The sequence below is a fragment of the Streptopelia decaocto genome (assembly GCF_964273445.1).
Source record: "Streptopelia decaocto genome assembly, chromosome: 1".
Lineage (NCBI taxonomy): Eukaryota > Metazoa > Chordata > Aves > Columbiformes > Columbidae > Streptopelia > Streptopelia decaocto.
In genome coordinates this window covers 181623706-181635859 of record NC_138663.1, presented here as the reverse complement: position 1 = coordinate 181635859, position 12154 = coordinate 181623706, and the positions used below count along the sequence as shown (strand labels likewise).

Genomic DNA, 12154 nt, shown 5'->3' with positions numbered 1-12154 from the left:
CATAAATTATTCACATTCCACTTGCCTCACTTTTAGATGTCAGAGTGAACGATTAACCTCTACAGTTTATACATTTACTGGTTACACAATCCACTTAAAACATCGAGGAGGGCAATGACAAACTCAAAAACCAGGGAGTTTTATACCTGAAATAATCCTGAAAACACAAAATTTAAGTTATATAAACTAGGTTTTTTACTTCTCCTCTTTCAGATGAAATAGTTGAAAAGCAGCATTTCTAGGAAGCAGTTATATGCACGACATCAAGCATAAAAACCTTGCCCAAGAGGACAGATTAATGTCCTACAATATTTCCAAGCTGAGCTAGGGAACAGAGGAGGGTCCCTCATGAATCTGATACACTGGTCCCTTCCAGAAATGAAAAACAATATGTAGACTGTTCCAGTGCCAGCTGTGTTTCTAAAGAATGTTTTATGTCTAATGCTGACCACATTATAGCCATTTTTACGCTAAGATTTCACTTAATTTACATAGACCAGGACAGACTGCAGCTGTCTGGTTTTAGTGCAGACACCCTGCCTGGGATTGCGGGTCGCAGTGTGTGAGGCTCTGCTGCTATCAGAGTCACAAAATCACAGAATCACACAGAATCACAGAATGTTAGGGATTGGAAGGGACCTCAAAAGATCACCTAGTTCAATCCCCCCACCAGAGCAGGAACACCCAGATGAGGTTACACAGGAAGGTGTCCAGGCGGGTTTTGAATGTCTCCAGAGAAGGAGACTCCACAACCCCCCTGGGCAGCCTGTTCCAGTGTTCTGACACCCTCATTGAGAAGAAGTTTCTTCTCAAATTTAAGTGGAACCTCTTGTATTCCAGTTTGAACCCATTACCCCTTGTCCTATCATTGGCTGCCACCAAGAAGAGCCTGGCTCCATCCTCATGACACTCACACTTCATATATTTATAAACATTAATAAGGTCAACCCTCAGTCTCCTCTTCTCCAAACTAAAGAGACCCGGCTCCCTCAGCCTTTCCTCATAAGGAAGATGTTCCACTCCCTTAATCAATCCAAGCTGGTTTGTTTAAAAACGGAAGATGATGGGACCTACAGTTTTCCAGAGCTAACCACCTTTAGGAAAAGCAATGGTCAAGGCTGAATTTAGACATAATTAATCGTCTAGGAGTTGTGCCTGACTATTGTCTCAAGGCAGAGCACATGCTCAGTTCTGAAAGGAGACAAGAGCACCTGTGAAAGCCCTGGCACCCTCCTCCCACTGGGTTCAGCACAGGAAGGTTGGATGTATTTTTGTTGCTCGACTATTGTAATGATACTATATGGAGGGAAAACCATATTCAGGTTTCTGCAGTGGTTTATGCAGTCAAAAAAAAAAATCCTGAGATAAATAATACAATATACTTGTGCTCAATAACACATCCAACATACTTTGCTATAAGACATCATAAGATCACAGATCTGTTTCTGGCACACTGGGCTACACAAGGGTGGTTTCTGACTCATCAGCATTTCATCTGCAAACCTAAAAAAGACATTTCATCTACCTGTGCCTCAGTTTGACATATGTAAAACCATTTTCTGGAGGGACAAAGTAGTGCTCAGAAGGCACTCAGACCTTATGGCGGTGTGTCTACAGCTAGACCAAAGGAAATGGTGCAGTGCCTATCTAAAGAGCTTTGGGCATCTGCTTCATGTCTACAGGGAGCTGCAGATGTGAAATCAGGATTCACAAGCCTTTTAAACACAGCCTGTTTCTTAGGGTATTCATTCAGGGAGGTAGAATACCAGGTTCTAAACCTCCACTCCCATCTTTGGAGTGGGAGAAAGTTTCACAGCCCTGCTTAGTGAAGCTGGGCTTTGCTGGCAGCTACGGCCTCTGACCAATAGTTTGAGTATTCACCTGCAAAAAAGTACCTCTCATCCATTTACCACTTATCCATGATGGTTACCTTAGAGTCATTAGAGCCCAGAGGGAGCCATCTAAGAAAATAACAGCACACCTGAGTTCCTCATCAAGGATTCTTATGCCCTGTTTTTCACTGTAGCCATGTTCAACAGAAGCAGAGCCCAACCTCTGCAGCAGATCTGCACTCTCATGTTGAGGCCATCTTCACAGGGATGGCTACCAAACAGTCTGGAGCATGAATGCTGAATTCTCTTGGTGAACACAGTAACCCATTTGGTTATCATCTAAAAGGAGAGAGGGAAAGGGCCTCTTCTGGCTCCTTGACCAGAGCTGAAAAAGTTCTTGCTCAACTCAGCATTACCAACCTTTTTCACCAACTTGTGTTGCCTGATAGTGTTCTGGCCTCACCTGTGAGACTGGAAAACTTGAGTACTGGGATGACTCATTTCTGACTCCTGAGTGGGCATGAGTGGGAGGTACTGCCCAGTTGCTCAATCCTGCCGTGACGGCTGTTGGTCTGGGCTCGGCTGGAAGCAAAACCAGCCCCGAAGGAACTTTACTGTAAAAGGCTTTCTGTAACACTGCCTTATAGATTCAGATGTGTGTTGGTGGGTGCGCTGAGAGTCTGATAAGATTTTGACCCCTGAAGAGATTAGCATGTGTCCGCTGAGCTGTACTAACTCTCCGTGTGTTTGCAGCAGGATTAGTGGTGCTGCACATAGAGCTGAGCTACGGGAGCACACTGAGCTCCCGTTGGTGTGCTGGGACCCACCGGTGCCTGGTGACAACTCACACCTCTCCAAGCTCTCACTGCCAAATGCCTGAGGCTGCCTCAATTAAGCTATTTCAGTATGGGCAAGGAAGCAGCAGACCCACTCAGCTGAAAATTTGACAACTCTAAGTCTCAGAAAATCTGGGAGTAGGTTTAGTGGAAAGCTGAAGAGTTGGCTACTTGTTCATCCATGTCCTGGCAGCAGACGTACAAGGCAGAAATAGTGGAAGGCTCTTTTGTTTCCCCCTCTGCTATATGCTGTTTTGCTTTCCTGAACTGCCTCATTTGGGACACTTCCTTTGGGCAGGCTGCTGGCATTAATTGTTACATCCACGTCCTAACAAATGTGTGACATCAGAGTGACTTCTATTTTTTATAAATATGTATTACCAGTTTTGTTAATATTTCGTCACAGACCTGGAGTCAGAACTGAAAGGGACTGAATATTGGTCCTTCCTTTTAAGTATGTCATAATTACTCCTCTGCATGCAAAAAGCTTCATACTTACATTTTTCACTAGTATCTACCGTTGTCAGTCTTAGATTTTGTCTCTTTTAAGCCTGCATCCTGTAAAACACTGTAATTGCACACAGCTGTGTTTGCAAGCCATCCTCTGCAAATGGAAAGCATGCATTGAAAAAGCACCCAAGCAGAGGACTTCCAAAATACACACTGCAAAAGCTGCTAGTTTACCAAAAAGTCCCTCTTTGGTCTGCCCTCCCCTGCCCTCCTCTGCTGTTGCTACCTTGCAGTTTGTGACATCCCGATAGTGGGAGGTCTGACAAACCGAACAAGGCAGCGAGCAAGAAATTCCATTCCTGTTGAAATCAGTAATTGCTCTGTGCAGGCTGCTTTTTTTTTTGTGTGTGTGTGTGTGTGTGCTCTTTCTTTTGTGTCACTCTGAGAAGGGCTCTGATATTGTTATTATTTTAAATATAGCTTGCCCTGGGGCGGGGAAAGGCACAAGGAAAGAGTCGGCAAGCAGCCTATCTCTCAGAAGAAAAGAACAAGCCTCGCAGCACAGGAGCTGGCTTCACTCAAGTGTGCAGTTTAGAAGTCAAAAAACTATTCCAAATACCACCATTTTGGAGGAGACTGAGGAAAAGGGATGCAAAACTGGCTAAACACAATGAAGAATATAGTGAATCTGTACAAAGTGAACCTAATCGCATTTTGAGAGTGGGCTCTGATGTACAACGTAAGTCTTCCTTAAATTCTATTTTTTTAACATAGTATCTACCTGTTTAATTTCCATTTTGAAGCCAGGCTGGGCCAAAAGGTACAATTAGCTATAAAAACTAGCATGGAGCAGAATGTGTAATCTCTGATATGAGGCTGAAAGTGATACTGAAATACAACAGAAGTCAGAAACTATCAGCCATATTATGAAGGATAAACTATAAATAAGAGCATGTCTAATTATTTCAAGAGAAAGATGCTGGATGGAATCTTTAATCAACTTTCTTAATAGGGAAGCAAGAGCTCTGCTGTTTTGTATGGCAAGCTATTTTAATACTGCTGTGTTTAAAATTGTGTGATTACAGTTACCAATAGCAATAAGATGTAGCTCCAGAGGGGAGTCCTAGTGGTTTGCAAAAGTTTTTTCTCTTTTATTTCTCCAACATTTTTGCTCTCTGAAGCCTCAAGTCCACATTCTCTATCCTACAGTTTGGTTTTGCTTTTCAGCTGGATTTTCAATGTATGCCTACACTGGACTTCCTATGGAACTGAAAACAAAACATTTCAGCATTCAGAGTAATTCTGGTATGTTTTTCTACATCACGCTAGTGGCAAAAATACAGTCGACAAAAGATTGTGCTCCTTCAACTTCTGGCATGGACAACTGAGGAATATAAAGCCCGATGGTGACAAAGGGCGATAATTTCCTGTTTTTCACTATTTATCCCACCGGTTTCAGACTTCGCAATGGATATTCTTTGTGATCAGGAGAACTCTGCGAACCCAACTGCAAAATCTTTAATACAAATAAATCATGAGAGAAGACTTTACAGAAATGTTTATGGAGCTGGAGAGATTAATGCATCACATCTCTTTAACTTGACTGTGGACTCTGAAAACCTAACCAATGTTTCGAGTGAAAGTAGCATGACTCCACCGTGCTACTCTTCTCTGTTTCAGCTTTCACAGAAAAACTGGCCAGCTCTGCTGACAGTCATAGTGATTGTTTTAACAATTGCTGGAAATATTCTTGTCATCATGGCTGTGTCACTGGAGAAAAAACTACAGAATGCCACTAACTATTTTTTAATGTCACTTGCAATAGCTGATATGCTGCTGGGTTTCCTTGTAATGCCTGTGTCAATGTTAACCATACTGTACGGTGAGTATTAGCTGTGTAACTTACTGCATGTATTGAGAAGCTTTAAACATTGCATGCACATGTTGTTGTTTTTATTGTTTCATTCTCTTACCACAAAAAATTGTAGTCGCTCCATACAAACTGAAATATGTGTAATTGGTTAAGGGATGTATGAATAGGTGAAGTACTTGAATCTTTTCCTACTTTAAATTTCTAGTGACAGACATTTTAAACACAGTCCAGAACATTAGTTTATTAATCTGTTGCTGAAGGAATTGTTTCAAAGTGTATATGAAGGTGCTTTGTTCTCTCTATTCTTTCAGTGTTTTTCTGTGGCTAGTAATTTTCAATATTCCTAATGAGAATGTAAGGTCCTGCCAGTTACTTTGCTCTGCAAATATGCATAGAAGCACTAATGACTACCTTTAGATTCAAAGTAGGCAGCCCCTCCAATTACTTTTAATGAAGTAACAAAAATGTAAATAATTTTCTTAAAACCAGTGCCCTACTTTGACATCTACTTACCAGCAAACGCTGGCATAAATATTGTGGAAATTCAAAAATGGATGGGAACTAATTCTGCCTAATTTTTAGTAACATTTACAAATGCAAAGCTATGATTTCTTAAAAGCAGTCATTTAACAATTAAGTGAATAATGACTTACAGTTCATACCCTTGTAGGTCATTAGTAGCAGATTTTTCTTCTCATTTTCACCAAAATCACTTGCAGCACATCTCACGTAGAAAAAAGCAGCAGCCTATGTGTTCAGTACCAATATTGTCAGACTGTTATAATCCCTAAACTTTGAGAAACAAAATTTCTAGTGCCAGAACTGAATTGCTACAGTTCAAGGGGAAACTGGACAACATCAGGAGGAAAGTGAGGTTTTTGCAAATATTTCTATTGCTTCATTATTTTGGAACTAAAGGTCCATGCATGAGCCTGTGATTTAAGAGAGATTTCATCCAGAAAATTGAAAGTTTATTTCCCAGTTTCAGTATCTCTACACAGATTGCCCTCAGTAGCATTTTCAAACTGTATTTGGCATCAGTGACGGCATAACGTTGTGATTTACTGTATTAGTGGTGCAATTACCTTTGGCGGGAGAAACAGTGTAAAAGGGAGCCGTGGGAGCAGAAAATTTCCGATGCGTGAGATTAGCAAAACCCTTTTAAATTCGGAGTGATTCCCTGAGACATGCAACAGGGACTCCTGCTGGCCAGGCTCTGCTGCTGAGGAAAGAGGCACCTGAAATCCGCGTCTTGGAAGCAATCTGGAGGTCAGGACATGGGATTTCCTGCATGCAGCGAAGCCGAAATCCTTGTTGCAGGAGGAAGACTGTGTTGTCCTCCCTTCTGATGGCTGCACAAAGGAGCAGCAGGACACCTAAAGCTGCAGGCAAGGCAGTGTGCTGGCATTCCCTCCTCTCTTCCTGCTTTTTCCCTTGCCAGGTCAAGAAGGGGAGGCCTTTGCAGGGTAACTTGGCGTGAAAAATCATCTGGTGTTGTGCACGGGTACCAGAAGAGCTGTCTTGGCATGGTGAACCCCCAATCTCTCCAGGGCAACCAATGATGCTGCAGAGGGAAATCTCCCCTTATACAGGAGCATTTGCTTGGCCTCAGCTGCTCAGAGAAAGGCCAGGACACAGCCAGCGTGAGCCACATCTCCCATGTTGACAGTCCTGAGCCCAAATGGAGTGCCTTTGCATCTGCTTCGCTCGGCTGGAGTACCTCCAAGGCTGTGGAACAAGGGTGTTTCACCACCCGCCCTGCAACCCCTTGAAGGGGAATTGTTTTGCTCAAAAGAGAGATGATTGCCCTCTTGAGAGCTTTACAGCTACTGTGGACGACTCCCATTCCGAATGCCCTGCCACACCAGCCAGACATCTGCCCAACCCGCAGTCTTTGGGCCAGTCAGGCTTCTCCATCCACCCAACAGTGTGAGCCTCCACTGGAGAAAAAGACTCCCACCAAGGTGATGTGCCCACAGAGCAGAGAATTCATGGAGTTCAACAGCAGCACTGGTTCCCACCCAATCACATGTCAGGTTCCAGATGTTTGTTGCTCCTGCCTCAGAGACTTGCCCCATGCCAGTGCTGAGAAGCTGTCAGGATTATTGGCAGATTCTGTGTAACTCCCTGTTGCACTGGAAAGAGCAGGCATTTCAGAGGGCTGCTGACCAGCTGAGTGCTGACCTTAGATGCAGCTTCAGCTTCAGACCAGGCAGGATGGTGCACTGGGCCTCCTCGGCAACCTCCCGGCCTATGGACTCTCCTCTCCCTCTCCTCTCTTCCCTCTCTCCTCTCCCCTCTCTCCTCTCTCTTCACTCTTCTCTCTCCTCTCTCTACAGCATGTCCTTAGCCTTCCACTCAAAACCTCCTGTTGCCAACAAGCAGCAGCCCAACCATCCTGGATAACTTCACGTGTTTGCCTCCTTGCCTTGCCTCTTATGGACCACATCAAATCCTGCACCTTAGAGATGGCCTACCCAATCTTTAAATTGCAGCCATGTTTTGTTATGTTTTGTTTTGTTTCCTTTTGGATACATGGAGGGCTGAATTGGACAGTGGCCAGAGTGCAGCATAAGGCAAAGACACATAAAATGTCCCAAGGCCTGCCTGGAGAATGTTATTTACAGCCTTCCTAACTCTTATTGCATCTACAGTTGGCTCCTATCATGTACTTGGCCCTTTCTTTGCCCTGTTATCTGATGGATACTGTTTTGTCCTTGCTCCATCCACATTTAGAGTAAGGACAGGAGGTTTAGAGGGATACAACAAACATGTTCCTAAAGGGCACTAAAGCAAGAGAACAGACGCATGTTGTCAAGTGTAAAAATACTTCGTTGCTTTTCCTTCTGTAAACTGGGGTGGCCTGACACAGAGAGCCTGCTGGGAAGACATGCCCCTGAAAGCAAACCTTCATGTAACACATTCCAGAGACTGGATTCCCCATTGGAGGACCAGAAAACAAGATAAAACATATTCATAAATACTGTATGACTTGTCAGGGTAAGCTCATATTACAGCAGTCAAATAGCACCAACAAATAGGTCTTCCCAGTGCTGCCTGAGCCTAAGTTTAATTAGACACAGACCTAGCTCCTCTGCCTCTCTCTCTGTTCCTGTTGTTGCAAATCTTGTATTGTATCATCTCCAAAGGAGACAGACACACCCCTGAAACACCAGCGTGTTCAATACCTGCTCTGGCATTGCCCTATGCTGCACTGTTATGGGCAACTCAGATAATATGCTTTAAATAAAATCACAACAAGCTAAGGACACAGCTAACTGCAAAACCTGCTCCAAGGAGAGTTATTAATGGTTCCCTGCAGGACTAGGAAGGGCCTTTGAATGGAGTCCTGCAGGGCTCTGCTTAGCCTGGGTCTGCTCAGCATTTGCTCCTGACAACTTGGACAGTGTATAGAGTATGAGCTTACACAGCTTTCCAAAAGCACCAAGCTGGGAGAGGTTACAAGCACTCAGAGGGACAACATCAGAATCATCAACAATCACCTGAACCCCTGAAGAGAAAGTCTGAAATGAACAAATAACATTCAGTGAGGATAAATGCAAAGATATCCACTTAGGAAAAAGACAGCAAACCAACTACTGCTGGGGAAATTCGTCCAGGCTTCAGGGATGCCGAACGAGATCTGGCTCTCAAAATGGATCATAAGCTGAGCATGTGTCACTAGTATGATATTTTTATACAGAAGACACTCATCATTCCAGGTTGTGTAAGTAAGGACATTCCCTGCAAGACCCATGAAGTGATCTTGTATTTCACTTACCAGTCAGGAGGCCTTTGCAAGAGTAACGACTCCTGTTTTGGTTACTGAAGGAAAAGCAAAATGTGGATAAATTAAATATATTCCAGGACAGGGAAACAAGAAGCACAAAAGCTTTAGAAGCATTATCTGCAAGCAAAAGATAAAGGAATTGGCTTTGCTTAGTCTGGAAAAGAAAAAATTAGGCAAGACAGGATAGCCATCTTCCAATAGCTTCAAGAAAGGCATGTGATCAATTATTCTTCATGGCTAGTGAAAAGAACAAGGAAAAAAGGGAAGGCTCAGTTTGCAGCGAAGATGTTGGCTGGATATTGGTAAACACTAATGCTTTTAGTTTGGATTCCTCTTTCTGGAGGAGCCTATCAATATTCATTGATACAGAGAATATCCTTATTGAAGTAAATGGTAGGTACCCAAAGACAGGCAAGATAAATATCACTGGTATGCAACAAAATACACTTCTTTCTTCACCTGCCACTAAATTGAAAGTTTCGGTTTCAGAATTCAGGCACCTTTGCATATCAGCAGGTACTAATAATGCAGTAATCATGTGGATAAAAAGTCCTAAAACAAAATTGAGAACTTGCAGGAATACAACGACAAAATTGCTTCTCTTTCCATAGATTTGCTGCCAGAAATGGTTGATTATAACACCAAGCGTCTGCAAATAGAATTAAAAAGAAAAGAAAAAAAACATACACTGCTTGTACCCTGGGAAAGAAGCAGAGTTAATCTCAACAGCTACAAAATTAGAAGTCTGCAAGCAAATAAAAGAAGGTTTCTTAAAACAGTGTCAGGCATGTCCTATTGAAAGCGTCACTTCCCACCAGCTTCTCCTAGAAAGATACATGCACTAAGATGTATGTGTCACAACAAAAGGTGTATGTCATATTCTTAGCTGATGTCAACTTTGTCTTGTACAGGATATGCATGGCCTCTACCTAGAAAGCTCTGTGCCATTTGGATCTACTTGGATGTGCTTTTCTCCACCGCCTCCATCATGCACCTCTGTGCCATCTCACTGGATCGCTATATTGCCATTCGAAACCCCATTCATCACAGCCGGTTTAACTCAAGAACTAAGGCTTTTGCAAAAATAATTGCTGTTTGGACCATATCAGTTGGTAAGTGAGGCAATATTTCAGCATGTAATTGCAGATTTCTAGCCTTTGAGAGGATTTGACATACATTGAAGTCTAAATCTGTATTCCCTGCCTGCAGTATTTTGCTTGCCACAGTCTAAGAAGTGCTGTAATGTAGTAATTATGCAATGGAAATCAACAACAGGAAATGGAGGAGAACTGAGCAGCACTGTCACTGAAAGAATATACATCAGTGATAGGACTATTGGGTTCAAGTTTGTTTTAAAGATGTGTTTATTTCCCATATTGATTATCCACCATTACGTTAATGTCTGAAAAGAAAAAATGATCTCAAATGAAAAAAAAATCTCCCTGTTTTATGTAAGTCAGTTGTTCCCAACTTCTTATGAGGGTAATTTGCTTAGAGGTGTTTCTTATGGGCAGATCTCTTCTGCCTTTCTCAGTGTGTAGGGCAGGCTATTTATTGCATCCTATTCAGGAGGCATTAGATACTCTCTGTTCGCCATAAATGAGAGAAGTTTCTCCACAGGACAGCTCAGAGTTGCAGCCTAAAATAGGTGCCATGAATGGCTCCCTAGATTAATATCTCTTTGTGATGGAAAACCTCAGAGACTCAAAACCAGGCATAGGAGTGTTGCTCTTCCGTTCCCATGGTGGCAGCATCTTCGGTCCAGAGCACTCTCATGGCATGGGAGCTGGTGTTTGATGCTATCAGGGATGTCCTCACACACCCGGGATGGAGGTTCTCAAACATGTTGAAAGCACAGTTCCCTTTCAACTATTCTGCTTTTGTAGATCCCCCTGAGCATTGGCAGCTCATTTATTCAGAATCAGGAAAAAATTCACACTTTTGCCCTGCAAGAGGTAAGTGTTGCCAGCAATCAAAGGTAATTAGCCTCTTCCCTGGCTAATAAAAATTATTGCAAGGGGTAATTGTGATTTGTTATCATCCTTCTGAGGGGAAGGAAAGGAGACGATGCCTAACACTGTGCCTGCCTGATGCTCTGAATCATCTTCTGCTCTCCTACTTGATCCTGGTCCAGAGTCTGAGAAAAAGCAGTTCAGGATATATATGGCTTAAAATAGCTGTATTTTCTGCTGCACAGCAAGAAATAGGAAGAGCACTCAACAGGAGGACAGTTCTGCATCCTTCAAGATATGGTGAGGTTCAACAGCATCATGTGTGGCTCCAGGGTGCATTCAGGTGATCAGATTTAGATGTCTTGCACCAGCCAGGTGAACTCCACCCTAGCTCTCTACTATAAAGGAGGCCTGGAGCAACTCAGATGTAGATGTCTTCATTTAGATTAGACAAATCATACCTTGTATATCACTTATATCAGTGACTTTTTAATCAATCCAGTAGAAAACATGTTACTTTGTCCAGTTTTTCCAATCTTGGACACTGCTAAGTACAAGAATTTTCAGTGTGTTCTCCATATAACTAAAAAAGTCAAGCATTACTTCAATTTGTACATACTGTTTTTGTCTGGATTTGTGTGTGGTGCCTGTATTTGGCGTGTGTGAAATAACTGTCCTTTTTAAACACAAATAAATTTACAGAAGGATCAGAATGACCATTCCAGGGGCAAAACAGCAATCCACACTGCTCAGTGTCTTTTTTTAGGCAGCAGCTCACTGCCAGAGTATCTGAATTAGCTCACTATTAAATGACTCCAGAAAAATGTATTATTTAAGCCCTTTTAGTTAGAACACAGTTTATGTCCTGTAGCAGGAGGCTTTAGTTCTTTGATATGTTGATATTTCAGTTCAAAAGTTAGGACTATTCTTTGCAGTAATAACTGATAACAATTTACCCATTGTAAAAACACCTTTTCTGCTCTCTAGAGAATTTTCTTCTAACAGTGATCAGACAAGCCACAGATGTTATTTGTTATTACTACAGCAAGTGATAGCAACATGGTCTCTATTTATATACCTCTGAAAAATACAACTCTGTATTTTATTGGAAAGCACTCAAGTGTGGGATGAGTGAAGAGTGAAGAGTTCTGCTTTACTGCAGCTGGGTAAGGACACATGTGAGGGAATGGTGGATGCCAGAAGAATTTTGGGGCAGATAGGGTAAACTCCATCCCATTTGCACACCACCTGCCATCAAAACAGTGAGTAGGTTAAATAGATATAAATGAATGCAGGCAAGCATGCTGAGGTGTGCAGGAATGAAGTGATGCTGAGCCAGTTTGCTAGTCCTGTGGATGCAAGGGCCATGGGGAGATGAGCTCAAGGAAGACAGGTCAGTTCCCAGCCTGGCAACTGTGTCG

The 12154-nt window shown here is 42.6% G+C and overlaps 1 protein-coding gene across 2 annotated transcripts in view; it reads left to right on the top strand.

The window, feature by feature from the left end:
• The first annotated feature begins 3559 nt into the window (after positions 1 to 3559).
• The window catches only part of HTR2A (5-hydroxytryptamine receptor 2A), a 30809-nt gene continuing 22214 nt past the window's right edge, over positions 3560 to 12154 (top strand). Inside the window, exons 1-3 of one of the 2 annotated variants that reach the window (XM_082043483.1) lie at positions 3560 to 3857; positions 4346 to 5000; positions 9693 to 9893. In XM_082043483.1, the coding sequence (XP_081899609.1) occupies positions 4586 to 5000; positions 9693 to 9893 (616 nt within the window). In that variant the 5' untranslated portion in view covers positions 3560 to 3857; positions 4346 to 4585. Of the gene's footprint in view, positions 3858 to 4327; positions 5001 to 9692; positions 9894 to 12154 lie in introns of both variants that reach the window. The other variant, XM_082043484.1, reaches the window with a different exon arrangement.